Source organism: Salmo salar, chromosome 15 (assembly GCF_965601325.2).
Source record: "Salmo salar chromosome 15, fSalSal1, whole genome shotgun sequence".
Taxonomy (NCBI): domain Eukaryota; kingdom Metazoa; phylum Chordata; class Actinopteri; order Salmoniformes; family Salmonidae; genus Salmo; species Salmo salar.
In genome coordinates, this window is record NC_138305.1 from 36,280,653 (window position 1) to 36,305,972 (window position 25,320).

At 41.9% G+C, this 25,320-nt stretch overlaps 3 protein-coding genes across 3 annotated transcripts in view; 1 reads left to right on the forward strand and 2 right to left on the reverse strand.

Annotated features, from left to right (window-relative positions):
- The window catches only part of cfap61 (cilia and flagella associated protein 61), a 35,888-nt gene extending 22,884 nt beyond the window's left edge, over positions 1-13,004 (reverse strand). The window contains exons 1-16 of the mRNA XM_014144091.3: positions 12,819-13,004; positions 12,467-12,615; positions 12,139-12,289; positions 11,984-12,060; positions 11,358-11,425; positions 11,100-11,220; positions 7,037-7,169; positions 6,135-6,335; positions 5,952-6,017; positions 5,718-5,845; positions 4,961-5,000; positions 4,684-4,823; positions 4,326-4,452; positions 3,891-3,968; positions 3,556-3,762; positions 2,737-2,865 (exon numbers count right to left, since the gene is read on the reverse strand). Coding sequence (XP_013999566.2) covers positions 2,737-2,865; positions 3,556-3,762; positions 3,891-3,968; positions 4,326-4,452; positions 4,684-4,823; positions 4,961-5,000; positions 5,718-5,845; positions 5,952-6,017; positions 6,135-6,335; positions 7,037-7,169; positions 11,100-11,220; positions 11,358-11,425; positions 11,984-12,060; positions 12,139-12,289; positions 12,467-12,609 — 1,809 coding nt within the window. The 5' untranslated portion in view covers positions 12,610-12,615; positions 12,819-13,004. The remainder of the gene's footprint in view (positions 1-2,736; positions 2,866-3,555; positions 3,763-3,890; positions 3,969-4,325; positions 4,453-4,683; positions 4,824-4,960; positions 5,001-5,717; positions 5,846-5,951; positions 6,018-6,134; positions 6,336-7,036; positions 7,170-11,099; positions 11,221-11,357; positions 11,426-11,983; positions 12,061-12,138; positions 12,290-12,466; positions 12,616-12,818) is intronic.
- A 56-nt stretch (positions 13,005-13,060) lies between these two features.
- On the forward strand, positions 13,061-19,599 carry crnkl1 (crooked neck pre-mRNA splicing factor 1). The gene is made up of 14 exons (XM_014144093.3): positions 13,061-13,252; positions 13,651-13,803; positions 13,982-14,073; positions 14,264-14,422; positions 14,538-14,704; positions 14,929-15,107; positions 15,218-15,388; positions 15,500-15,691; positions 17,589-17,648; positions 17,785-17,865; positions 17,956-18,195; positions 18,363-18,464; positions 18,613-18,861; positions 18,972-19,599. The coding sequence occupies exons 1-14, from the start codon at positions 13,205-13,207 to the stop codon at positions 19,434-19,436; spliced, it is 2,358 nt and encodes a 785-aa protein (XP_013999568.1). The 5' UTR covers positions 13,061-13,204; the 3' UTR covers positions 19,437-19,599.
- Positions 19,595-23,344, reverse strand: naa20 (N-alpha-acetyltransferase 20, NatB catalytic subunit). The gene is made up of 6 exons (XM_014144094.3): positions 23,182-23,344; positions 22,743-22,767; positions 22,516-22,606; positions 22,241-22,376; positions 20,331-20,476; positions 19,595-20,238 (listed from the first exon to the last, which is right to left on the reverse strand). The coding sequence occupies exons 1-6, from the start codon at positions 23,232-23,234 to the stop codon at positions 20,153-20,155; spliced, it is 537 nt and encodes a 178-aa protein (XP_013999569.1). The 5' UTR covers positions 23,235-23,344; the 3' UTR covers positions 19,595-20,152.
- Between the last annotated feature and the right edge of the window lie 1,976 nt (positions 23,345-25,320).

Here is a 25,320-nt window from a genome sequence, read left to right on the forward strand (position 1 = left end):
TCCAGGTGAAGCTGATTGAGAGAATGCCAAGAGTGTGAAAAGCTGTCATCAAGGCAATGGGTGGCGACTTTGAAGAATCTAAAACATAAAATATATTTTCATTTATTTAACACTTTTTTGGTTACTACATGATTCCATGTGTTATTTCATAGTTTTGATGTCTTCACTTTATTCTGCAATGTAGAAAATAGTAAAACTAAAGAAAAACCCTTGAATGAGTAGGTGTGTCCAAACTTTTGACTGGTACTGTAGATGACAAACATAATTATTGCGTTCCTAAAAGGTGTATTAATGTGCACACCATTTTCCCATTTGGGTTTATTTGAATGACAATAGCCTAAAACCCAGAGACTGGTATTTATTAGAGCACTTAACTACAGAAAAGAGAGTACCAGCTTTCAGAAAAAAAATCGTAATATTATTTTAGCAGCGTTTATACAAAACAATATGGAAATGTCTTAAAGTTTGATGTTCCACTGGAAACGCTGAGTGAAACGTAATAAGTGCCAATGCTCCTACTTAAATACTAACTATTTTATTATGGGTACTGGCCCAATTGAAAATAAATGTCCAAATGTCAGCGCATTCAATGCAAGGTATAGAGTCAGAATGAACGCAGAGAACATTGTGTTATCCACAGAATTTTGTATCTCCTCACCAATAATCAAACGGTGATTTTAGTGCGCTAATTGGTCCTAGAGCACTCATAATTAGTTACATTGGTTCCCTGTTGGATGGAAAATGGCAGCACTCCCCAAAGGAAGGGGATACCTGCGGTTGGAATTAACCTTCAAGTAATATTTATGCTATTCTCAGTAGTGCCTGCCCTGTTCTTAAAAGAACACATATAAGTTCAAACTCTGACTTCATGTGAAAATGACCAAATCTAATCAAACCTATATAATTAAAGTGCAAGAACATTCTCCGTTCAGCTAATTACATCTTTATTCTGCTTTGTAACGAACCTCCTAAATAATAATCACCTGAAATACTCCAGCTAACCAAACAACACGATGCAGGTCTGATTCATGCTCTGTCTTGTGCAGGTAGGTATAGGCTAGTGTGGGCAAGTGCAGCTGTCCTTATTCCCTATCCTTGTGGAAATGGTGCCTAACCTTTTCTCTAACATAATAGCCTAGTGCTGTGACCATGGCACTGGGTAATACGATCCGGTATTGACAGAGAGGGAACAGGTGCTTTAAATCTGATTAATACATCTGTGCTAGACATCAGGCTTAGATTACGAGGCTGAGGCTGTGTCACAAATGGCACCAAATGGGATCTGGTCAAAAGTAATGCACTATATAGGGAATAGGGTGCTATTTTGGATATACACTAAGAGACAAAGCCGTGAGGCATCGCTCTGCTATCCTCTTATCAACATGGCAGCCTGGATATGATGGTTGCCGTGTTACTAAATGGAGGTTTTAAATTGGATGGCCTGGAACGGGCGAATGCAGGTGTATCTGCTAATGCACTGAGGGAGAGGGGAGTGCCACGCGGTACACATATAGGAACATGTACTCTCAGATTGATTCTATGATCTAAGATTAAAAAGCATGAATAACTGTGCTTATATCGTATGGTTCAGAAAATGCTGTGTGCTATAGCTCTATTGATATTATGAATTTTATAAATAAAATATTAAAGCTGCAATATGTAACATTTTGGGTGACCCGACCAAATTCACATAGACATGTCAATTATAGATCTGTCATTCTCATTGAAAGCAAGTCTAAGAAGTGGTAGATCTGTTCTATGAGCGCTATTTCTATGCTTCCTGTTCTTAAATTTCGTTTTTGTGTCTTTTACTTTCGTTTTTGTACATCAGCTTTATTTTGGTTATGGAAAAGATATTTCACAGCGTTTAGATGGTACAATGATTCTCTACACTATACTTGCTTGTTTTATCACATAAACTGAAATTAGGCTATTAGAATTTTAGCAACCAGGAAATGGTGGAGTGATTGGTGAAAGTATTACCTAATAAAGTTCTGATTTAGTATAACATTACATTTGCTGCATATCCAAAATAAGTGTATGATTAAGTCTGAAATGCCTTCCTTTCCTTGTCTCCCATCACCCACATCAGTGATCATGGAGGAAGAGGACACAAGGAGACGAAGCTAGTTACAACTATTGAGATGCAGACCAGGTGCGGCAGACAGTGGCTTATGACTGACTGTGTGGTAAGTGGACTGTGCTCCTTTACCTGTTAAACAGCAGAGGCAAACATTCCTAACCATCTGTCAGAGCAACCATCTGCTGCCCTCATCTATACTAATACAAGCACTTTAAAAATAGCCTGAGGAGTTGGGTGTGGAAAGACTAATAAACAAAAGTTGTGCATATACAATACCACTGAAAAAGCTCTACAACTAATTATAAGCAATGTTCAAGACTGCAATGCTATTTGTCCATGGAGTGCCTTACCCTTGATGGAATGATTACCTTTCACATAAAATGACTTTCCAATTGTTTGCATCACAATATTTGACTGTTTGAAACAAATATCTATGTTATAAACACTCCATGCTAAGTGGGGAATCCGTCCACTTTAAAGCAGCACCCTCTTGTGGGCATGTAAATTACACACGAAAGATATTTCTCTTCTTTCTCATATCATCTCTCTGCCTCTCATTCTGTTAACCTGGAGACAGTAGGTACTTGCCCAACTGTATTCCCAGGCATGTTAAACCACCAACCAGCCTGTTCATCAGCTGCTGCTGTGCCCACCTGGTCCTTAGTGATCTGCTTGGATGGCGCATTGATGCCCAGCTCCTCCAGAGGGTAGACAATCTGGCGTCGCGGGCGCACCGGAACCATGCAGTTAAGAACAGAGGTCAGGTAATGGGCACATGAGTTCTGAGGGGGGCGGAAAAGGAGCAAGGGTCAGGGAAGGTGATACCTATCAGCTATACCATTGATGGAGGCAAAGGAAGGGGTGACTAACAGGTGCAAAATATTCCCTATATAGGGCACTACTTTTGACCAGGGCCCATAAGAGCTCTGTCAGGGATGCCATTTGGGATGCAGACATAATTAGCTCTGATGAAGAGGTTGTTTTATACGATTTACACGACCATCAACATGCTCCTGAATAGAAACCGTTTCTACTGAATATAACTTCCACTGCCTCGGTCATGGCTGGCCAACCCTATGCTCCAGCATCCACTGCCCAAATTATGATTCCCTCTCCCATTAGATTTTCCATAATTCCATTATTCTATTTACACCTCACCATCTGGTGCATGTTTGTAGAAGTTAATTAGCAGAGGGGAAGGAGGAGGATGAGGACAAGGAGAAGGCCTCTACACAGTGAGGAAATGTATTCTAACAGTCCAGAGAGGTGGACCTGGTAGTCCTATATCAGCACCTGCTTCTCCAACCCCAGAGAGAGTTGGTGAAGAGTGGCTGGGCAAGGACTGAGGAACACTGCACTTTTGAATATCTGGTACTGAACACAATGTGCATGCACGCACGAACACATGCACACACACACAGTGGAATGGGCAAGGTGAGAAGTCAATGAGCTTTACAGGCTGTTTCTCTCACCTTCTGGTTGTGGTAGGAGGGGTAGATTGGGTAGTAGAGGCAGGATTTGTGGGCCAGCCGCAGGACCTCCTTTAGGAAGTGTTTGGCGTAGTGCTGGAAGATGGGGTTGAGGGCAAAGTGACACAGCTGGCCATGCTCCTCATAGCGGTGGTGGCTGAAGTAGATGAAGTTCTCAATGTTGTAGTTGGCTCGGATGTAATCTATATCCTGAGAGAGAGAGAGAGAGACGAGAGAGAGAGAGAGAGAGAGAGAGAGAGAGTGAGTAGTAGTACTAAATAGTAGTACTAAATCTATGAAAGCAAAATACCATTGAAGTCTGTAAACAAGAAAACTACCTCCTCATTTCTGATAATTACAATCCCAACTAGTTGGTTCTGAACTTGGGCTACAAATGCCTGCAAGGGTGTTCCATCCTGGAAGACAGACACAGAGAAAGAGAGATGAGATATTACACTTGATTCCATTTTCATATCCAAAGTAATTATCTGTGTTGGAGCTCTGTCATAGTCATGCTTGACTGCTGGGGTGTGAATCACCACTGGAAATATGGTTTACATGGCAATTAGTTACCTCCTTGCAAAAACCATCAATCAATCAGTGATACTCCAAGTCTTCCAACATAATAATTTGAATCACTCTGGAACAGTTTTTGTGTAATTGATTGATAAACTGAGACTAGCTATATAAGAACAAGGTAAATGGAACTAGTGGTTGTACTATTCCTTGTCCTATTGGCAGTAGTATGTCCTGTGTGTGTGTCTGTGACTGACCATGTCTCTATGGGCCTGGTAGAACATGTCCAGGTCCTCCAGCAGGCTCTCATGCAGGCTGAGTCTCTTCACCATGTTACAGACTGCAGGCCTGTCTGCAGACACTGCCAGACTCACCACAAATGTCCTGAGGAGACAACAAGACCATGGCAGACATTACACAAGCAACTTCCATTGTATATACACATCCAGGGATTTCTCGCCCCAAAAACATGTCTCTCTTCAAATATCCAATAACATCCATCTCAATTTAATCTTTGTAAGATAAATAAGGAGATGCATTCATGCTAAACCCTTAGATGTATGTCAATGGCTAAAACTACTGAAATGTTCTGTTGGGGACTATACTAATACCCACTTGAGCAGACCAGAGCGGTGGAAGATGTAGAGCTCCTGGGGCAGGCTGCTGGTGTGGTGTGGTACTACCCTGAGGAAGCTCTGGAGGAGGGGGAACTCAGGGGCCAGCTTGGGCACAGAGATGATGCAGAAATCACGGTCCTGTGGAAGAAACAAGGAGATTGGATTCATGCTAATCACACAGTAACCTCAGTTTCAAAGAGCCTCCACAATGTGGAAATCAATGAGTATGTCAGTCAAAAATGGTTAAGTAATAAGATTTATTAGCAGGTACTTACAGGGAAAAGTTTAAATATATTGGGCAGGAAGTCCACCGATCTGTAGGAGATGAATGAGGGAAGTTAAGTGAAACTGTGTCTCTGCCAAGGCTCTAATCAGAGCCAACATGGAAATCACAGCAGTGGAACAACTGGCCAAGCAATCTGGCCAAGCAATCCGCACATCTCAGTACTTCTCTCCTTCAAGTTGCTGTCACTTTAAGCACCATACTCATTAATTACATGCTCATTCTCGGTGGGGAGTAACTGGCTTCCATATTCCAGAACAGCTGGGCAGTAAGGCGATAGAGAGAGAGACGCAGCGGGAGCCAGCTAACAATCACACAGCTAAAGACAGATACACACTTTGATCACCTTCAATTAATGGGAATGTATTTCCTCTTTATTTATCCAAAACAGAATCCTTTTTTCAAATGGGTTAGTTAAACTCTCATCCAAACAATGGCAGTATAATTACTAGGTAATTACTTAATCAATTAACGACTTAGTAATCAAATTATCGTCGCTGTTTTTCTTAAAACAGAAACATTGAAGATGTTTATTTTTTTTAACATATTTTCCCATTAACGAACCAACAATTATGAAACTTCAGAAGCTATTTTGAATACCTTTTATTGGTCCTAGAGTAATGAAATGTTCAGAGTACATTGAGGGGACTTACTGCTTTCAGTAAATACATACAAATATTGGCAAATATTGAGTTACGAGGTTTTCATCAGACAGCAATGTTATCCTTGTGACTTTCTCCTGAACTTACCTCATTTCAAAATTCTTGTAGATGACAAATAATTGAATACAGAATGCATTGGGTGTTACTGAGACTCTTGGTTCCAGAGTCACTTCTGAACCCTGAGGCTCTGCCGCACAAGCCTGGATATCCCCTGGCTGCAATGACAGCAATACAGTGTTAATATATCAATAGGAGATGAATGAGAGCCCATAGCTAGGTGGACATGAAGGAAATACCATAAGGAATTCATAATTGGTTTACCTCTGATACTTCATTGGGTATTTCTGTAACGCCACCTTGATCAAAAACCTTTGTCTGGTCCACGTCCTGGATCAAACCAATATGTCACATTTTGCCTAACAATTGCATATCTGTTATAGCCTTACAGTATCATTGATTTTGGACACATGGGTCCTTCTGGGTCAGATTCATCTCATACTGTACCTCTCCAGTGCTACCCTGTGGGCTGATGGTGTTGGTGTCCCCTGTAGTCCTCTCTCCCTCTGGCTCAGGGGCAGTCTCAGTCAGGTCCTCTGGACTGGGCTTATACAGACCGTTGAAGGGCCCAAGCTCAAAGCACTCGTTGAGCAGCTTCAAGTTGATGTCACCACTCACACTGATGAAACCCACAGCAGTTCCCTCATTCTGTGAAGACAGAACACAGACATACACAGTCATTTTACTGTAAAGCCATTTGTAATTAAATAAACTGTATCAACACTAGTAATATACACATGCATACTATCAAACTTGACCAATTACAGTACTATAACTTTAAAAAATGTACACAATAAGTAAATAATTGGCAATGCTGTTAAAATAGAGTGCTGAATAGTACAACCCTCTTGGGAGGTGTTGTGCTGTTTGTTCTCTGAATGGAGAACACATCCAGGCAAAAAACCCAAAATGCTACAGATGTCTGGACACAATATGTTCAGTGAGAGCCTGTCTTGGCAGTGTCAACTCTCATCTACCATATGCTGCCATGAACACATGTCAGCTTGAGTTACAGGGAGGGGAGGAAAGATCTGTCATCTTCTAAGTCCTGGGGGAATTTACCCTAGCAGGATTTCTGTGAACCAGGCAAAAGCATCTGCACTACTGCTATTACATTTTAAATGGACTGAACTCTCTGACAGTGGATCAGAGATTACTGATGCCAATGATAAAACAAACAGACAGATAACATCAGAAAGAACAAAATGGCTGACTTGATCCAAAGCTTAATAATCAGAAGGGCTAACGTTTTTTCCTTTCCCGTGGTTTTGGCTGAAGTTGGAATGTATTAAGGAGAAATAAATATATTCTCATGACAACAAAGAAATAAAACTGTAAACATAGCTGACCTCACAAACAGCTGCATGATTTTCGTCGTCCTGAGCCTCTATGAGTTCAGCCAGAAAGTAAGGCCCATAGAATCCTGTGAGGGCCTTTGTCTGCTCTGCAAAGATGTGTGTGAGGTCATCATGATCCTCCACCCTGTAACAGAAGCGTCAATCACTTGATGAAAGCCATGAGCAACCCAAGGATCATCACTCACTAAAATTAGAATAGAAATACATGTGAACGTATTGAAATAACAGCCTGGTCTCATAGACTAGACGTAACATAGTAAATGTAAATCCGGGATTCTGAAATTACTATGACATGTTACGTTTGGTATGGTTACATAAGAAAGATGGTTACTTAAGGCAAAAACGAAAGTAGGGTGGTTGGTTGGGGTGGATGGGTGGGCGTATTACACCCCCAAAGGTTGTTTGAATCTCATCATGGACAACTTTTGCATTTGAGCTAATTAGCAACTTTTGAACTACTTACTACCTTTTAACTACTTAGAATGTTGGCTAACCCTTCCTTTAACCCTTTTAGCTAACCCTGCCCCTGGCCCTTGTATCGCTTCCGTAACTACAGATGCTGGGAGACGGGAAGCAAGTACAGGGTGAAGATTTAATAATAAATAAACATGAAACTAAACAAGAACAGCATCTGGACAAGAGACACAAAACAACATCAATGCAGACAATGAAACTGAGGAAGTGACAGATATAGGGGAGGCAATCAATGACGTGATGGAGTGCTGGTGATTCCGATGAAGGGCTGGTGTGCATAATGATGGTGACAGGTGGAGGATGGCTTTCACTTCAGCAGTAATACATTTATGAACTTCTTTGAGGAAAAGATCATGATCATTAGAAAGCAAATTACGGACTCCTCTTTAAATCTGGGTATTCCTCCAAAGCTCCATTGTCCTGAGTCTACACAACTCTGCCAGGACCTAGGATCAAGGGAGATACTAAAGTGTTTTAGTACTATATCTCTTGACACAATGATGAAAATAATCATGGCCTCCAAACCCTCAAGCTGCATACTGGACCCTATTCCAACTAAACTACTGAAAGAGCTGCTTCCTGTGATTGGCCCTCCTATGTTGAACATAATAAACGGCTCTCTATCCACTGGATGTGTACCAAGCTCACTAAAAGTGGCAGTAATAAAGCCTCTCTTGAAAAAGCCGAATCTTGACCCAGAAATTATAAAAAACTATCGGCCTATATCGAATCTTCCATTCCTCTCAAAAAATTTTGAAAAAGCTGTTGCACAGCAACTCACTGCCTTCCTGAAGACAAACAATGTATACGAAACGCTTCAGTCTGGTTTTAGACCCCATCATAGCACTGAGACTGCACTTGTGAAGGTGGTAAATGACCTTTTAATGACATCAGACCGAGGCTCTGCATCTGTCCTCGTGCTCCTAGATCTTAGTGCCGCTTTTGATACCATCGATCACCACATTCTTTTGGAGAGATTGGAAACCCAAATTGGTCTACATGGACAAGTTCTGGCCTGGTTTAGATCTTATCTGTCGGAATGATATCAGTTTGTCTCTGTGAATGGTTTGTCCTCTGACAAATCAATTGTAAATTTCGGTGTTGCTCAAGGTTCCGTTTTAGGACCACTATTGTTTTCACTATATATTTTACCTCTGGGGGATGTCATTCGAAAACATAATGTTAAATTTCACTGCTATGCGGACGACACACAGCTGTACATTTCAATGAAACATGGTGAAGCCCCAAAATTGCCCTCGCTAGAAGCCTGTGTTTCAGACATAAAGAAGTGGATGGCTGCAAACTTTCTACTTTTAAACTCGGACAAAACAGAGATGCTTGTTCTAGGTCCCAAGAAACAAAGAGATCTTCTGTTGAATCTGACAATTAATCTGGATGGTTGTACAGTCGTCTCACATAAAACTGTGAAGGACCTCAGCGTTACTCTGGACCCTGATCTCTCTTTTGAAGAACATATCAAGACTGTTTCAAGGACAGCTTTTTTCCATCTACGTAACATTGCAAAAATCAGAAACTTTCTGTCCAAAAATGACGCAGAAAAATTCATCCATGCTTTTGTTACTTCTAGGCTGGACTACTGCAATGCTCTACTTTCCGGCTACCCGGATAAAGCACTAAATAAACTTCAGTTAGTGCTAAATACGGCTGCTAGAATCCTGACTAGAACCAAAAAATGTGATCATATTACTCCAGTGCTAGCCTCCCTACACTGGCTTCCTGTTAAGGCAAGGGCTGATTTCAAGGTTTTACTGCTAACCTACAAAGCATTACATGGGCTTGCTCCTACCTATCTTTCCGATTTGGTCCTGCCGTACGCTACGGTCACAAGACGCAGGCCTCCTAATTATCCCTAGAATTTCTAAGCAAACGGCTGGAGGTAGGGCTTTCTCCTATAGAGCTCCATTTTTATGGAATGGTCTGCCTACCCATGTGAGAGACGCAGACTCAGTCTCAACCTTTAAGTCTTTACTGAAGACTTATCTCTTCAGTAGGTCCTATGATTAAGTATAGTCTGGCCCAGGAGTGTGAAGGTGAACGGAAAGGCTGGAGCAACGAACCGCCCTTGCTGTCTCTGCCTTGCCGGTTCCCCTCTCTCCACTGGGATTCTCTGCCTCTAACCCTATTACAGGGGCTGAGTCACTGGCGTACTGGTGTTCTTCCATGCCGTCCATGGGAGGGGTGCGTCACTTGAGTGGGCTGAGTCACTGACGTGGTCTTCCTGTCTGGGTTGCCCCCCCCCCTTGGGTTGTGCCGTGGTGGAGATCTTTGTGGGCTATACTCGGCCTTGTCTTAGGACGGTAAGTTGGTGGTTGGAGACATCCCTCTAGTGGTGTGGGGGCTGTGCTTTGGCAAAGTGGGTGGGGTTATATCCTGCCTGTTTGGCCCTGTCCGGGGGTTTCATCGGATGGGGCCACAGTGTCTCCTGATCCCTCCTGTCTCAGCCTCCAGTATTTATGCTACAGTAGTTTATGTGTCGGGGGGCTAGGGTCAGTCTGTTACATCTGGAGTATTTCTCTTGTCTTATCCGGTGTCCTGTGTGAATTTAAATATGCTCTCTCTAATTCTCTCTTTCTCTCTTTCTTTCTTTCTCTCGGAGGACCTGAGCCCTAGGACCATGCCTCAGGACTACCTGGCATGATGACTCCTTGCTGTCCCCAGTCCACCTGGCCGTGCTGCTGCTCCAGTTTCAACTGTTCTGCCTGCGGCTATGGAACCCTGACCTGTTCACCGGACATGCTTGTTGCACCCTCGACAACTACTATGATTATTATTATTTGACCATGCTGGTCATTTATGAACATTTTAACATCTTGACCATGTTCTATTATAATATCCACCCGGCACAGCCAGAAGAGGACTGGCCACCCCTCATAGCCTGGTTCCTCTCTAGGTTTCTTCCTAGGTTTTTGGCCTTTCTAGGGAGTTTTTCCTAGGGAGTTTTTCCTAGCCACCGTGCTTCTTTCACATGCATTGCTTGCTGTTTGGGGTTTTAGGCTGGGTTTCTGTACAGCACTTTGAGATAACAGCTGATGTACGAAGGGCTATATAAATACATTTGATTTGATTTGATTTGATGAGCAGCCTGGCGACCCCTAACCTTAACCCTGTTAGCTAACCCTTCTGCTAACCCTAACCTTAACCCTTTAACCTATCTCCTAAACTTAATCCTAACCTTAACCCGTTAGCTAACGTTAGCCACCTAGACACCTAGCTAGAATTCGTAACATATCATACATTTAGAAAATTCGTTACATATTGTACATTCTGCAAATTCGTAACTAATAATATGAATTGTAATTTCTAACATATCTTACGAAATGGGTGATGGACATCCACAAATTAATACATACAATACGAAACCTAACCTACTAAATTGAGTTTCTTCGGATTTACGTACATAATAATATGATATGCTCTGAGACCAGGTTGGAATTAAACAATGAATTCCTTAATTCAAAAAAGTAATTTATCATACTGTGAACTGCAAAATCAAATTTGAGAGTATAAAGCAAAAGTGCTATGGTACAGAATGCAGGTGTGTTAAAATGACTATGAGGACCTGGCTCGGCGGACATGCAGCCTTGGGCAATAGTTGTGTCTGTGGCACACAAATGCTGAACACTGGGGCCCTGGATCCTTCAGACTCTTCATGGGCTCAAAGATCTTTACCAGTGCACGCTCTGAAAACACACAGTGGGAGTGGGCATACTGTGAATCCTTCACAATCATATATTTTTGAATACATGATGAAGAACGTTAACTAATACGATTACACATGTTGTAATACATATTCTATAAAAAAGGACTACACACTTACCTAGACATTGACTAGTTGGGGTGACCAAGCAGATGTATTGCAGCTCTGTGATAGCATTGAACACAGTTCTGTAAGAAGATGTTTACTTTTCTTATTGCACAATCCATCACCCTGTCAAGAACCTACAGTGCATGCAATATCACATCATGAGAATCTAATTTCTCATGCTGAAATTTTATGGAATGGCTGTGGAATCAAATTGGAAAAGCATATGTGGTATAGGAATGGCAGACTGCTGTATCACTAGTTGCCACAAACAGGATTCAAACCTGGTCTTATTATATTATGGAAAAGTTGAACATGTTATATTTTTGAGCCTACGTTATGAAAGGGGTTGTTACATGATTATGAGCAATGCCATGCCATCACTTGTTAGTGCTGCTCACTTTGACACTCTGCTTTTTGATGATTGCATACATAAAAAACATTGATAATCTCCTTACCATGGGTGGCTGGTGGCACCTTAATTTGGGAGGACAGGCTCATAGTAATGGTTGGAATGGAATAAATTGAATGGTATCAAACACATCAAACATATGGTTTCCATGTTTGATACCATTCCATTCACTCCATTCCAGACATTATTGTGAGCCATCCTACCCTCACTAGCCTCCTGTGCTTCCTACCTTACAATCTCTTTGGCACTCCCGATGGAGAAGATCGGCTGTGCCACGAAGAGGTGCAGGAAAAGTGTGTTCAGAGGCTGTCGTGACGAGAAAATACGGTTAAACCAAGAGAAGAGGAAAGAAAACAAGAACAAGTCTCTCTAGTTGATACAAACCGTGTATTTTTCAGCACTGTAATTGTCATGCAGGAATGGTTCCCAACAAGCTTGATCCACAATGTCTCCAATGGGGTGATCAGAGAAGGCAGCATGGGCCAAGACCTCATTCTTCGCATTGCTCAGGGTCACTGCCAGATTGGCCTTCTCTCTGAGGATACCAACATACAGACAGTGAAGCCAGGATAAATTATTGTGGTCCATCTAAAATGGATTGACGCTTGCATGTTCATGCATTCTGACATGTAACAAAACATATTTTTCCACCTTGAGAGTGAATATCTGTTTCATGCATTTGGCAGACATGATTAAGGCTATGCATACTCACAGTAGATTAATAACATTTACTCTTCCAAATACTGCAACTGTGGCAGGACTGATCAGGCTATTGATCGCATGTGCATCTGATGACTCTGTTCTCCTCACAGTCACAGTCTCAACTTTGCCACCCGAGGAGGTTATGGTCCTCATCTTTCTCTGATTTTGGAAGAGAAAAGCAAATGAGAAGCAAATAAACGTAAATGGCTTTCCAATACAAATTTGACCAAAACACAACAAATGCATTCTTGTAATAATGAAATGACTAGCTAGGGGGTATCACATCAAGTATTTAACGTTACACATTGGAGTCCACTCCGGTAGCATTCTTCTTGTCAAATTAGCCTATCATGCTAACTCACCTGGTGGAAGCAAGAACTTTTCCAGTTCTCATATATATTCTTCCGAATTTGCAACAAGGATTCAAATCAGGGTTTCTATTTCATGCTTAGCTAGCTCATTATTGAAACATACAGTGTCAATAACGGTTTGTTCTCCTGTGTTCAACCAAAACGAAGAAATAAAGTAAAACTAGTACTAGCTTCAGCTAATGGGGATGTGTAACCATAGAAACATAACGCTCGGTGACGTCGTGGGGTGAAGAGTAACAGTTCATATGTTACGTTCAACGCGCGCACGTTTGAAAGTGTCATGGCGGAGTCCACTGGCGCGTTGTGAAAATATTCTAAACTGATCGATTTAGTTGTAATAGTTGATTCTATTTGACTCTACCATACAATCCAGTAAAATGGCATCTACTGCGGCAGGGAAACAGAGGATACCGAAAGTAGCGAAGGTAGCGAAAAGTTTAAAAACAGCTTACGTTAGCTAGGGAACTTGTAATAGGGCCTAGCCAGGTAACGTTAGCTAGCTAACCATAACAAGACTTGTCCTTTGTTTTGGTACGAATGTAGATTACTTCTAGCTACATTAAACGACCGAAAAGGTAGCATGCTATGTAAGAACTGCTATTTTGTATTTATTTAACTCATGTAGATTACTCTATCGAGAAATCTGACCCAACTGTGTGCGAGGAAGGGCTAGCTAGCTAGCTAATTATTTAAAGTTTATGCCAGCTAACTACACGAACTGTTTACATTTGGAACATGTACTACCTATGTAGCTAACTAGTATTGTCTTCAATCAACTAGTTTCATCCAATTCAAAAATAACGTCTTAATTTGTGCTGTGAAGGTAAAAAACAAAGCTCCTGCAGAGGTACAAATCACAGCTGAGCAGTTGCTCAGGGAGGCAAAGGAGAGGGAGCTCGAGCTTCTGCCACCGCCACCCAAGCAAAAGATCACTGATGAAGAGGAGTTGAACGATTACAAGTTGAAGAAGAGGAAGGTAAGACCCCAAGTGACACATGCATTACACTTCAGACTTCAGTCATACTGTTGATATTCGGTTGGTCTGCCAACCAGACTGTTTCAACATTCTCAGTTGTCTGCAAATCTTGTGAAGTACACAGTAGTAAATACATTGATCTAATCAGATGCAAACTGGACTCGACTCCTTCTCTTAGGGATTTGAAGACAACATCAGAAAGAACCGTACTGTTATCAGCAACTGGATAAAATACGCTCAATGGGAGGAGAGCCTGAAAGAAGTCCAGAGGTAAGTTAATGCTTGTCAGTGTGTCTGTGAAGCAGATTCTTGTGATTCATTCATATATGGAGTCTAATGTGAGTGTAGATGGATGTTGACAGGCATAATTGTTGTATATGGAATCTGATGTGAATGTTATAGATGGATTTTGACAGGGATACTTGTTATCTGAGCTTTTTTTTAACACTTTTCCCCCCAGGGCTCGCTCTATTTACGAGCGTGCTCTGGATGTAGACCACCGAAACATAGCTCTGTGGCTGAAGTATGCCGAGATGGAGATGAAGAACCGGCAGGTGAACCACGCCCGCAACATCTGGGACAGAGCCATCACCATCTTGCCCCGTGTCAACCAGTTCTGGTACTTAACAACTTTACCTCTCCTAAACTGAGCATATCTGGTTAAAGAAAGTTTAGATAAAAAACATTCACAATTTTGTCGCTCATCTGTTCTTTTGCTGCTTTCCCCCTTTCAGGTACAAGTACAGTTACATGGAAGAGATGCTGGGCAACATCGCTGGCTGCAGACAGGTGTTTGAGCGCTGGACAGAGTGGGAACCAGAGGAACAAGCTTGGCACTCCTACATCAACTTTGAGCTGCGCTACAAGGAAGTGGACAAGGCCCGCTCCATCTATGAGAGATATATCCTTTTGATGGGAAGTGCTTAAAGCAATGACTTACTACAATGTATTAGCAAATGAGTTGTGGTTGCTGACTGTAGATATGCATTATTCATTAACAGGTGTTTTATTCTAACAGATGATTACATTTGTAATGCTGCATTGCCTATGGTAGTGGTATTACCTTCATACCTGTAGAGTGCATCTCTCTTCTTTTTTTTTTAAAGCCCCTTAATTCCAGTGCACTTGTGATTGTCCACCCTGATGTGAAGAATTGGATTAAGTACGCCCGTTTTGAAGAGAAGCATGGCTACATCGCCCATGGGAGGAAGGTGTTTGAAAGATCAGTGGAGTTCTTTGGCGAGGAGCATGTTGATGAGAACCTTTTTGTGGCTTTCGCCAGATTTGAAGAGAAACAGAAAGAGGTTTGTAAATCTGACACTTTAAACCATGTTAGTTTTATTCCCACACATTTATAGTGTTCTCCAACTGTGGTCAACAGAACAACACAACTTTTCTCCCCCTTGTGTCTTAGTTTGAGAGAGTTCGAGTCATCTACAAATACGCCCTGGACAGAATTCCTAAGCAGCAGGCTCAGGAGCTCTTCAAGTTCTACACCGTATTTGAGAAGAAGTTTGGAGACCGGAGGGGAATCGAGGACGTCATCGTCAGCAAGAGGAGATTTCAGTATGAAGAGGAAGTCAAGGTAAATTAAACCTGTGAAGATTCGCAAAGATTTCATCCCAAAATAACCCATTAAAACAATATTCTATCCACTAATGACTTATTATTGGATTGGGTTTTTCTTCCTGTATAGGCAAGCCCACACAATTATGACGCATGGTTTGATTACCTACGCCTGGTGGAGAGTGATGCGGACCCTGACACTGCCAGGGAGGTCTATGAGAGAGCCATCGCCAATATCCCTCCTATACAGGAGAAGAGGCACTGGAGAAGATACATTTACCTGTGGATAAACTACGCTCTATATGAAGAACTGGAGGTCAAGGTAGGCCTGCATTGCATCCTCTGTGTTTAAATAATGGCTATTAGACGATGTTACGATTCACCGGTATGCATCAGTCCCCGATTCAAATGTTTAAGATACGACTGCATCGGTCCGCAGACCCCAAACCGATCCAAATGTAGCATGCATCGGTCAGAAAATCGATTTAAAAGTTACTAATCACTGATTCACTAACATTTTTTTTTCTCATATTACTTTCTTTCTACCTTCCAAAAATACACATGACCAAAAGTATGTGGACACCTGCTCGTTGAACATCTCATTCCAAAATCATGGGCATTAATATGGAGTGGTCCCCCCCCATTGCTGCTATTTCAGCCTCCACTTTTCTGGGAAGGCTTTCCACTAGATGTTGGAACATTGCTGCTGGGATTTGCTTACATTCAGCGACAAGAGTATTAGTGAGGTCGGGCACTGATGTTGGGTGATTAGGCCTGGCTCACAGTCAGCATTCCAATTCATCCCGAAGGTATTTGATAGGGTTGAGTTCAGAGTCAAGTTCTTCCAAACCGATCTCGACATAACATATTTGTATGGACCTCTCTTTGTGCATGGGGGCATTATCATGCTGAAAAAGGAAAGGGCCTTCTCCAAACTGTTGCCATAAAGTTGGAAGCACAGAATCATCTAGAATGTCATTGTATGCTGTAGCGTTAAGATTTCCCTTCACTGGAACTAATTAGCATAGTCCAAACCATGAAAATCAGCCCTAGACCATTATTCTTCCTCCACCAAACTTTACAGTTGGCACAATGCATTGGGGCTGGTAGTGTTCTCCAATCATCCGCCAAACCCAGATTCGTCCGTCAAACTGCCAGATGGTGATGGTGAAGCGGATTAATCTCTCCAGAGAACGTGTAATGTGTTTCCACTGCTCCAGAGTCCAATGAGAAACCAATTTCATGAAGCTCCCGACGAACAGTTCTTGTGCTAACGTTGCTTTCAGAGGTAGTTTGGAACTTGGTAGTGAGTGTTGCAACCAAGGATTTTTACACTCTTCAGCACTCGGCGGTCCCATTCTGTGAGCTTGTGTGGCCTACCACTATGATGGTGCCACGTTGAAAGTCACTAAGCTCTTCAGTAGGCCATTCTACTGCCAATGTTTGTCTACGGAGATTGCATAGCTTTGTGCTCGATTTTATACACCTGTCAGCAATGGGTGCGGCTGAAATAGCCAAATCCACTAATTTGAAGGGGTGTCCATATACTTTTGTATATATAGTGTACCTCCTCTTTTGTGACAACTGGTGCGTCCTCTCCTTCAGTGGCTATGTCATAGCTAATTTGTAAACGGTAAATGTTGATACATTACTAGCTCAAACACTTAATCTGTAAACATGACAAGTTAATTAGTGGGTGATGGTGATTTCAGAACCAAAGTGGGGGGGACAAAAAACACTAGCTACATTGTCTCCCCCCCCCCCCCTCCTAATCTGATAGGTGGTAGATGTCTAGTCCCCCTTATGGCCTTAATCTGATAATGGTAGTGGGGTGGTTGATGCCTAGTCTCCCTTATGGTTCAGATCAGGTGCCTACATACTAGTATAGACTGTGGACATACATAATTTACACACACAGAGAAGTCAGCTCAGACAGGCCCAGCTCATGAGCTTTATCAGCAGCAGATATGAATTTAGAATGGAAAATCAATGTTTATGCAACAAATGTTAGTGCATCCAACCGAATCACATCAGTTCGTTCTCTAATCAAACCGAATCGTTTCAAACTAAAACGTATCGTTCCTGTATCTAGATACGTATCGAATCCTCTTGAAAGGGAAAGATGCACATCCCTATTGGCTGTGATTCTGACATCGCTAAGTGTGACATTGTGCATATATATGCCTGTGGATTTCAGTGCTTATTGTGTTGATTGGCAGGACCCAGAGAGAACAAGGCAGGTGTACCTGGCATGTCTGGATCTCATCCCTCACAAAAAGGTATCGGCAGTTTGCAATGTTTACAATCAATGGCACCTCTGTTTCTGAAATGGGGTTTAATAAAACATTTGATATGCAACAAAAAAACATTCATCAACAAATCATCAAACGTATTACTTTGTGTCCTTCCTCATAGTTCACGTTTGCCAAGATGTGGCTACTCTACGGACAGTTTGAAATCCGCCAGAAGAACCTCCAAGCTGCTAGACGAGGCTTGGTAAGGTCCCTACTGTTGATGATTTATGTTTTTCATTGTGATACTTCAAACTTGAAATGTTCTGTCATATTGCCTTCTCCCTCTCCCCAGGGCACAGCCATTGGTAAATGTCCAAAGAACAAGCTGTTTAAGGGCTACATTGAACTGGAGCTGCAGCTCCGAGAGTTTGACCGATGTAGGAAGCTTTATGAGAAGTACCTGGAGTTTGCCTCCGAGAACTGCACCACCTGGATCAAGTTCTCTGAGCTGGAGACCATCCTGGGAGACACAGAGAGGGCCCGGGCCATCTTCGAGCTGGCCATCGGACAGCCACGACTGGACATGCCAGAGGTCAGGCTCAAAAACGTTCACCCTGGGCATTTATTTACTCACTGTATTGGCTTTCCACTTTCAGCATGTCTGAAGACACCCTTCACGTCAAAAGTATTGTAGTGAAAACGAATGAAAATACCTCTGAACAGTATTTTACTTTCAAATGTTTTATTTATTTATCTTAGGTGTTGTGGAAGTCCTACATCGACTTTGAAATCGAGCAGGAAGAGTATGACAACACCAGAGGTCTCTACAAGAGACTGTTGCAGCGCACACAGCACGTCAAGGTGAGAGCTGTCCCTTTAACCTTAGTGACTGTCTTGCTACCAACAGTCCCATGCTACATTACTCACCTGCCTAATACTCACAGTGGCTCAGTAACTCATCAAACAATACTTGATCATTTTGTAATTTTGCCAAATGTGTTACCTGCAGGTCTGGATCAGCTATGCCCAGTATGAGCTGTCCATCGATACCTCTGACCGGCTGCAGAGGTGTAGGGGGATCTTTGAGGAGGCCAACAAGGGCCTGAGGAGCTGTGAGGAGAAGGAGGAGCGTCTGATGCTGCTGGAGTCTTGGAAGGAGTTTGAGCAGGAGTTTGGTTCAGACACGACCAGGGAAAGGGTGAAGAAACTGCTGCCAGAGAAGGTGAAGAAGAGGAGAAAGCTCACGGCAGAGGACGGGGTAAGTAGTGTTTCTCTTAGCCTTATACCAATCCAACATCAATTCATTACCCTTGTTTATGTCTTGTGGTTCGGCTGATCACTAATTGACTTTTCATTTTGATCCATCAGTCGGATGCAGGGTGGGAGGAGTACTACGACTACATCTTCCCTGAGGATGCAGCCAACCAGCCCAACCTCAAGCTGCTCGCCATGGCCAAGATGTGGAAGAGGCAGCAACAAGAAGAAGATGATGAAGAAGACGATGAAGAGGATGAGGAAGAAAACAATGGAGGAGTGGATAGGGGTAGAGTGGAGGAAGTTAGGGGCAAAGAAATGGAGGGAGAAGAAAACGGAAGAGGGGAGAGAGGAATAGACAAAGAAGTTACAGAAGATTTAGCATCACCATCATCAGAAAAGCCTATAGTCAGTGAGCCTGTGCCTGAAGAAGTCCCCAAAGAGAGCACACACGATGACAGAGATGATTCTGATGAAAGCAGTAGTGGAAGCAGCAGCAGCAGCAGCAGTAGTAGTGACAGTGACAATGGTGGTGAGAAACAGCCCAGGAAGAGCAATAAGGACTCAGTGAAAGATTAGCTTGTCTGGAAAAAAATGTTTTACTCATCACAAATAGGGACAAGTTGGGGACCTCATCGGGTAATTTCTATTGCTTAAAAAAAGTGTGATTATTTTTCCATGTCTTTGTTTCATTCATTTACTGTGGTGCAATGACAGTGTAAATAAAAACACTGATATCCAACTTTTGATTTATTTGGACATTTTAACCATAGAACTGACTGCTGTAACAAAGCAGCAGATACAGTATCATTACCTGGGTGAGTCATGTAAGTAATACTTTATTGAATGTGGATTAAAGTCCTTTCAATTCTATATTGCATTTCAAATTTCACACCAAACAGTGACTGATTCACTGTCATCAAAAATCCTAGTTTCACAAAGGTTAACTTATTAGATCTGTCAATATTATGTACAATGATATTCTCTAAGCTTTCACACATCACACCCTAAAAATATAACTTGTCCTAATAACACTTTTCACACGTAATTTTCTAATGTAGACTATGTGGAAATATGGTCGTTATCACAACCAGAATCATAAACCCTACTAATTTTTACCATTTCTTAACCCTCAACACACTGCCCTTATGCCTAACCATAACCTTAAATTAAATGCAAATGTTTGTCATTAATTTTTACCATAGCCAATTTTGACTTTGTGGCTGTGGTAACTAGTGAAAACCAAGAAATATACATGTATTTGTTTTCAAAAGTGTCAGAGCCACCGTCTACTGTTATTCTATATCTTCTGGTCTGACAGGATGTGGTATAGGAATGATGGACTTCCTCTCGGTGTCTCTCGACAAGGCTTTCCTCATATCTGCAGAAAAGCACAAAGAGTGAGTACATATCCACATAATGATTTTCTGAGTTACAGTAATGTTTACGTTGATTTGAAGGGGTTCATATTACCATAGGCGTCTTCATCCGGTTCTCCATTGCTAGCAGAATAGTACTCTATCACGGTCCTGTAAACGCTGTAGCCTAGCTGTTTGTACATGTTCACCGCCACTTGATTGGAGACTCGCACAAACAGATCAACAAAGAACCCACCCTTCCTAAACAACAGTGAAACAGACAATAGTGAGGCAAAGAAGTAGATCTTTGCTGGTACGACAAACCGAAAATGATCACCGATCACTTATCGCAGGCATTTTGTTGATATCGTTCATTACGATAAGTAGCCTATACTAGAGAAATGTGAAGCTTTAAATCATATAATATAAAAAAAGCAGTGCACATTAGTGTTATAAAACTATCGTTCTATTTATCATCATTGCATTGATTATGGCAATTTAGCACAATATGGATTTTTGTCCATATCGCCCAGCTTTACTCTAACATGGTTATTGTTCAGTAGGGTACAAGAAAACTCAAAGGGTTTCTTATTGGACCAGGTAGTCCAGTGTTTCCTCAACTCTGTCCTGGGGACCCCAAGGGGTGGACATTTTGGTTTTTGTCCTGGTACGACACAGCTGATTCAAATGACAAACTCATCAAGCTTTGATTAGTGGAATCAGCTTTGATTAGTGGAAACAGATGTGTAGTACTACTGCAAAAACCTGGGTCAGTATATTCCTATTTGCCTGCTTACTACTACTAATGAGCTTCATTGACATACACAGAGATGGAACTTATCTAGCTAGTGATTTTGGGCACTGGTAAACACTGTGTAGCAGCTTGTGCTTTATTTACGATAGCTCAACAGCTTGCTGATGATGAAGTTGTAGACGTGTTCTCAGAAATCAGCCCTGAGCGCAGCCAGCAGCAGTTGTCTCAATACTGTCTGCAGTCCACTGACTTTTTCATGCACATCTTTTAACTTTTGAAATACTGCACCAAACACCTTAGCAAGATGTAAAAAAAAAAAAAAATCCTTCGCAAAAACGTCAAAATTCATTACACATTTCTTGATTTATCTTAGATTAATTCGGACTATTTTGAGGAAGTGCTAGTGGCTATATTGTTGCTACCGTGACTCAAGAGGGACAAACAACAGTAACTGCAAGGGTACGATAAAGTGAACATAACACACCCACATCGACCAACAACCCCGAGACTCAAATCTCGTTTTTCTTAATTAGCAGCAGAGAAACATATGGAATCGGTGAGTTCAGCCACTCTTTAACCATTAGTGGGGAAATGCAAAAGTGACCCACTATCAGCATCTAGGGGCAACTTCATCCTACTCTGAATGAGCACACCTTTCATCCTTCATGACCATTGATAGATGAAAGACCGGATAGGTTTTTACCAATTTGCTTCCACCTGTCAAGTCCTACCAGATCAGTGGTCATAGAGGAAAGGAGTTCAAATGATTGAGACAACCACTGTGTAGCTATGTAAGCTAGGTTTAGCAGGGAGATGGGGAGGCAGCTGTAGAACGGCCCCATAGAGCAGACAGTGGGGCCCTATGACAGAGGAGGAGAGAGGGGCCCTACACGGCACAGTGAGAAGGCCCCACACCGGGGGAGGGCCCTGAATCACCAGTAGTCAGAATTAGGAGTTGACACCCCAAGTTGGCACCCAAGTTGGCACCTGCTACATACAGAATGTGAAGTCCACAGAGAATGCTACTCTGATAGAAAGTACTACAAAACTTTGTCTGCATACAAAAATATTTTTTGTTGTTGTTGTAGAAATCCTGCCTTTAAACAGTGGATATTGACTCAAATTGGCAGACTGTAATGTTATTTTTGACACTGTACAGCATGTTTGTGGAGGCATTGAAAGTAATATTTCAGTTCTTTATGATGGCCAAACTTTGCCAAATGAACACAACCCTGATCTTAGTAACCTGAAGCATTAGAAGTCAGCCCCACCTTTCTGAGATCTCCTCCAGCATCTCCATAAGCTTGGCTGCCAGTCCCAGTCGTCTGAACTCTGGGGCCACAGAGAGAGCTGTGACGTGGCCATGCCACTCTTCTCGAGCCACTGATCCCTCTGCCTTTCCCATGACTGAGGATAGTCAGAAGTGTCATTTTCATGGAAGCTACACATAGTTTTTTCCTTTGCTATTGCAATTATGTTTGCTATTGCATTTTCTCTAAAGCAATCATCATATTGCTAGGTGTGTATGACATGTAGACCTACTCACTGTAACCCATCAATTCACCACCAGGGGCCTCTGCAACAATGAAGTACTCTGGCCAGTGGGCCAGGTACTGTAGGTAAAATGGGATTCCGTACTGTGAAAGAAAGTTAAGAAAAGCTTGTCTTCTCCTGATAACAAGACAAAGGCTAACGTTGCACTATCTGGGGTTTCTGTGCATGACGGTGGTATGTTATTACAATGCTGGGGAACAATTTGTACTGAAAGGATACCGTCTCTGTCAATGGATCCAGGTTGCTGTGAAGAGAGAAACAAATACTGAGATGTTTCGTGCATTCAATGCAATGCCCCGATGAGGTGCAGCAGTGTAATCAACTGTCGTTATGCCCAACGTTACCGATCTAACTGTTAGCTAGCTGGCTCTAGTTAGCCAGCTAATCGTGGAAAGCTTGCTTAGCTAGCTAGTGAGCTATTATTGTCCATGAAATATACCAAATAATGTATCTTATAATCAAGAGTTGACTAGTGTAAACTAGCTAACGTTAGCAGATAGTCTAAAACTATGCATCGCACTGTATGATAATTAACTTCTGGCTATACTTGCAACTAGCCAACAAGCAATTGCTATTGTTCATTAAAACATAATGACGGTGTAGCTAGATGGGTAACCTATTCAACATTATTATAAAAACAATATCGAAATGAACTCACATGTTGTTGAATTTGAACAAATCATCGCATGTGAAAGCTCGTAATGTTGTCATTTTGCCTGTACAGTTGCCGCGTTCAATCCTAGTTGGAACAAGGACACTCGGAAATATTGCACTTCCTGATTCGTTGAACGCGGCACGTGTATAACTATATTACAAACACTTATAGCTAGTCGGAAATGTCTGAGTTCCAACTGGTACATGAACGCGGCAAAAGTGTCTGCGACCCTTCAACTTTAGCATCAATAAGAACATCGATGCCCTCCTTCGTCAGGGAGGTGTCATTGCCTGTTGTTTACTGCCATCTGCTGTTGGACTGAGAAATAGCAGACTAACTTTAGTAGAACACTATATATATTTTTACCTTTATTTAACTAGGCAAGTCAGTTAAGAACAAATTCTTATTTACAATGACAGCCTACACCGGCCAAACCCGGGCGACACTGGGCCAATCACCCAGCCACATATAAACAAGATCAACTCAACATTTTGGCTCCCGAGTGGCGCAGCGGTCTAAGGCACTGCATCTAAGTGCAAGAGGCGTCACTACAGTCCCTGGTTTGATTCCAGGCTGTATCACATCCGGCCGTGATTGGGAGTCCCATAGGGCGGCGCACAATTGGCCCAGTGTCGTCCGGGTTTGGCTGGGGTAGGCCGCCATTGTAAATAAGAATAAAAGTTAAATAAAAAATATATTTTATTATCATTAAGGTGTATGTTACTAGGTAACATACCAAGGGGGTATTGTAAGAACATTCAGTGTCGAAGTGATAGCAGCCAGATGAATGAACCTTGGGAAATGGAACTGTGATGGACAGTTGATAGTTCTCATTTCCTTTTAAAATTGCATGAGCCAGGATCCCAAGGCAAACATAATCTGGCAGGGGGTGTCATTGGACAGAGTTCTGGGGGTTTTGTCCAAAGAGTTTCAGCAGCTGTCTGAGAATCGACCCCTTGGCAAGTGGACCATTGCGACTTCATCAATGTGACTCCTATTAAATTCGAAAGGACCATGCCAACATATTTCTGCTCAAAAATACATTGAGTTGCTATTACATCTTCATTAAAGCTTTTCAGGATGATGCCGGCTACATTTCATCTGGACAATTCTGCATTTCATTCTGCAAACCATTGTTCACAGATAGCCTTGGGGCTTGAATGTGTTTTTTGTCTGGAAATGTTTTCATCATTAGGAAGATTGACACTAAATACTAAATATGAATTAGTGTTATTTAAAATCGCGTACTGTGAAACGTGTCTTCTGTGAACTATTACACAAAGCCCTCCTTTGTTGTTTTAATCATTATAGAGTAAATAACAAAAACCAAACTCCAACTGTCCAGCAGTCTTACTGTCAAAGGGGCAGAAAAAAAAAAAAACCAGAGTTCATTTGTCAGTCTGCTGAAATGTGGTTATCCCTCGCATTGTCTCTCTGTGTTACGGGAACTTGTGAGTGAAAAGCAATTCAATGTGGATCATCATGGTAAGGGTGCTTTCATCAACGTTAAGTTAAGGCGCCTTGACCCTTTCCCTAAGTTCTGATTCCGCCCTATATTGTTCATAAGATACATTTGAAGTCTGAAGTTTACATACACCTTAGCCAAATACATTTAAACTCAGTTTTTCATAATTCCTGACATTTAATCCTAGTAAAAATTCCCTGTCTAAGGTCAGTTAGGATCACCACATTATTTTAAGAATGTGAAATGTCAGAATAATAGTAGAGAGAATGATTTATTTCAGCTTTTATTTCTTTCATCACATTCCCAGTGGGTCAGAAGTTTAAATACACTCAATTGGTATTTGGTAACATTGCCTTTAAATTGTTTAACTTAGGTTGCAGTCATTAAAAATAGTTTTTCAACCACTCTATATCGACATAACCTGAAAGGCCGCTCAGCAAGGAAGAAGCCGCTGCTCCAAAACTGCCTTAAAAAAGCCAGACTACGGTTTGCAACTGCACATGGGGACAAAGATTGTAGTTTTGGAGAAATGTTCTCTGATCTGATGAAACAAAAATAGAACTGTTTGGCCATAATGACCATTGTTATGTTTGGAGGAAAAAGGGGGAGGCTTGCAAGCCGAAGAGCACCATCCCAACTGTGAAGCACAGGGGGTGGCAGCATCATGTTGTGGGGGT

Coding starts and splice junctions, on each gene's coding strand:
- naa20 (XM_014144094.3), bottom strand. CDS start 23,234: ATGACAACATTACGAGCTTTCACATGCGATGATTTGTTCAAATTCAAC. Junction 22,607..22,742: donor TGGATCCATTGACAGAGACG/GTATCCTTTCAG, acceptor TTTCTTTCACAG/TACGGAATCCCATTTTACCT. Junction 20,239..20,330: donor ACCGGATGAAGACGCCTATG/GTAATATGAACC, acceptor GCTTTTCTGCAG/ATATGAGGAAAGCCTTGTCG.
- crnkl1 (XM_014144093.3), top strand. CDS start 13,205: ATGGCATCTACTGCGGCAGGGAAACAGAGGATACCGAAAGTAGCGAAG. Junction 14,074..14,263: donor AGCCTGAAAGAAGTCCAGAG/GTAAGTTAATGC, acceptor TTTTCCCCCCAG/GGCTCGCTCTATTTACGAGC. Junction 15,108..15,217: donor TTGAAGAGAAACAGAAAGAG/GTTTGTAAATCT, acceptor CTTGTGTCTTAG/TTTGAGAGAGTTCGAGTCAT.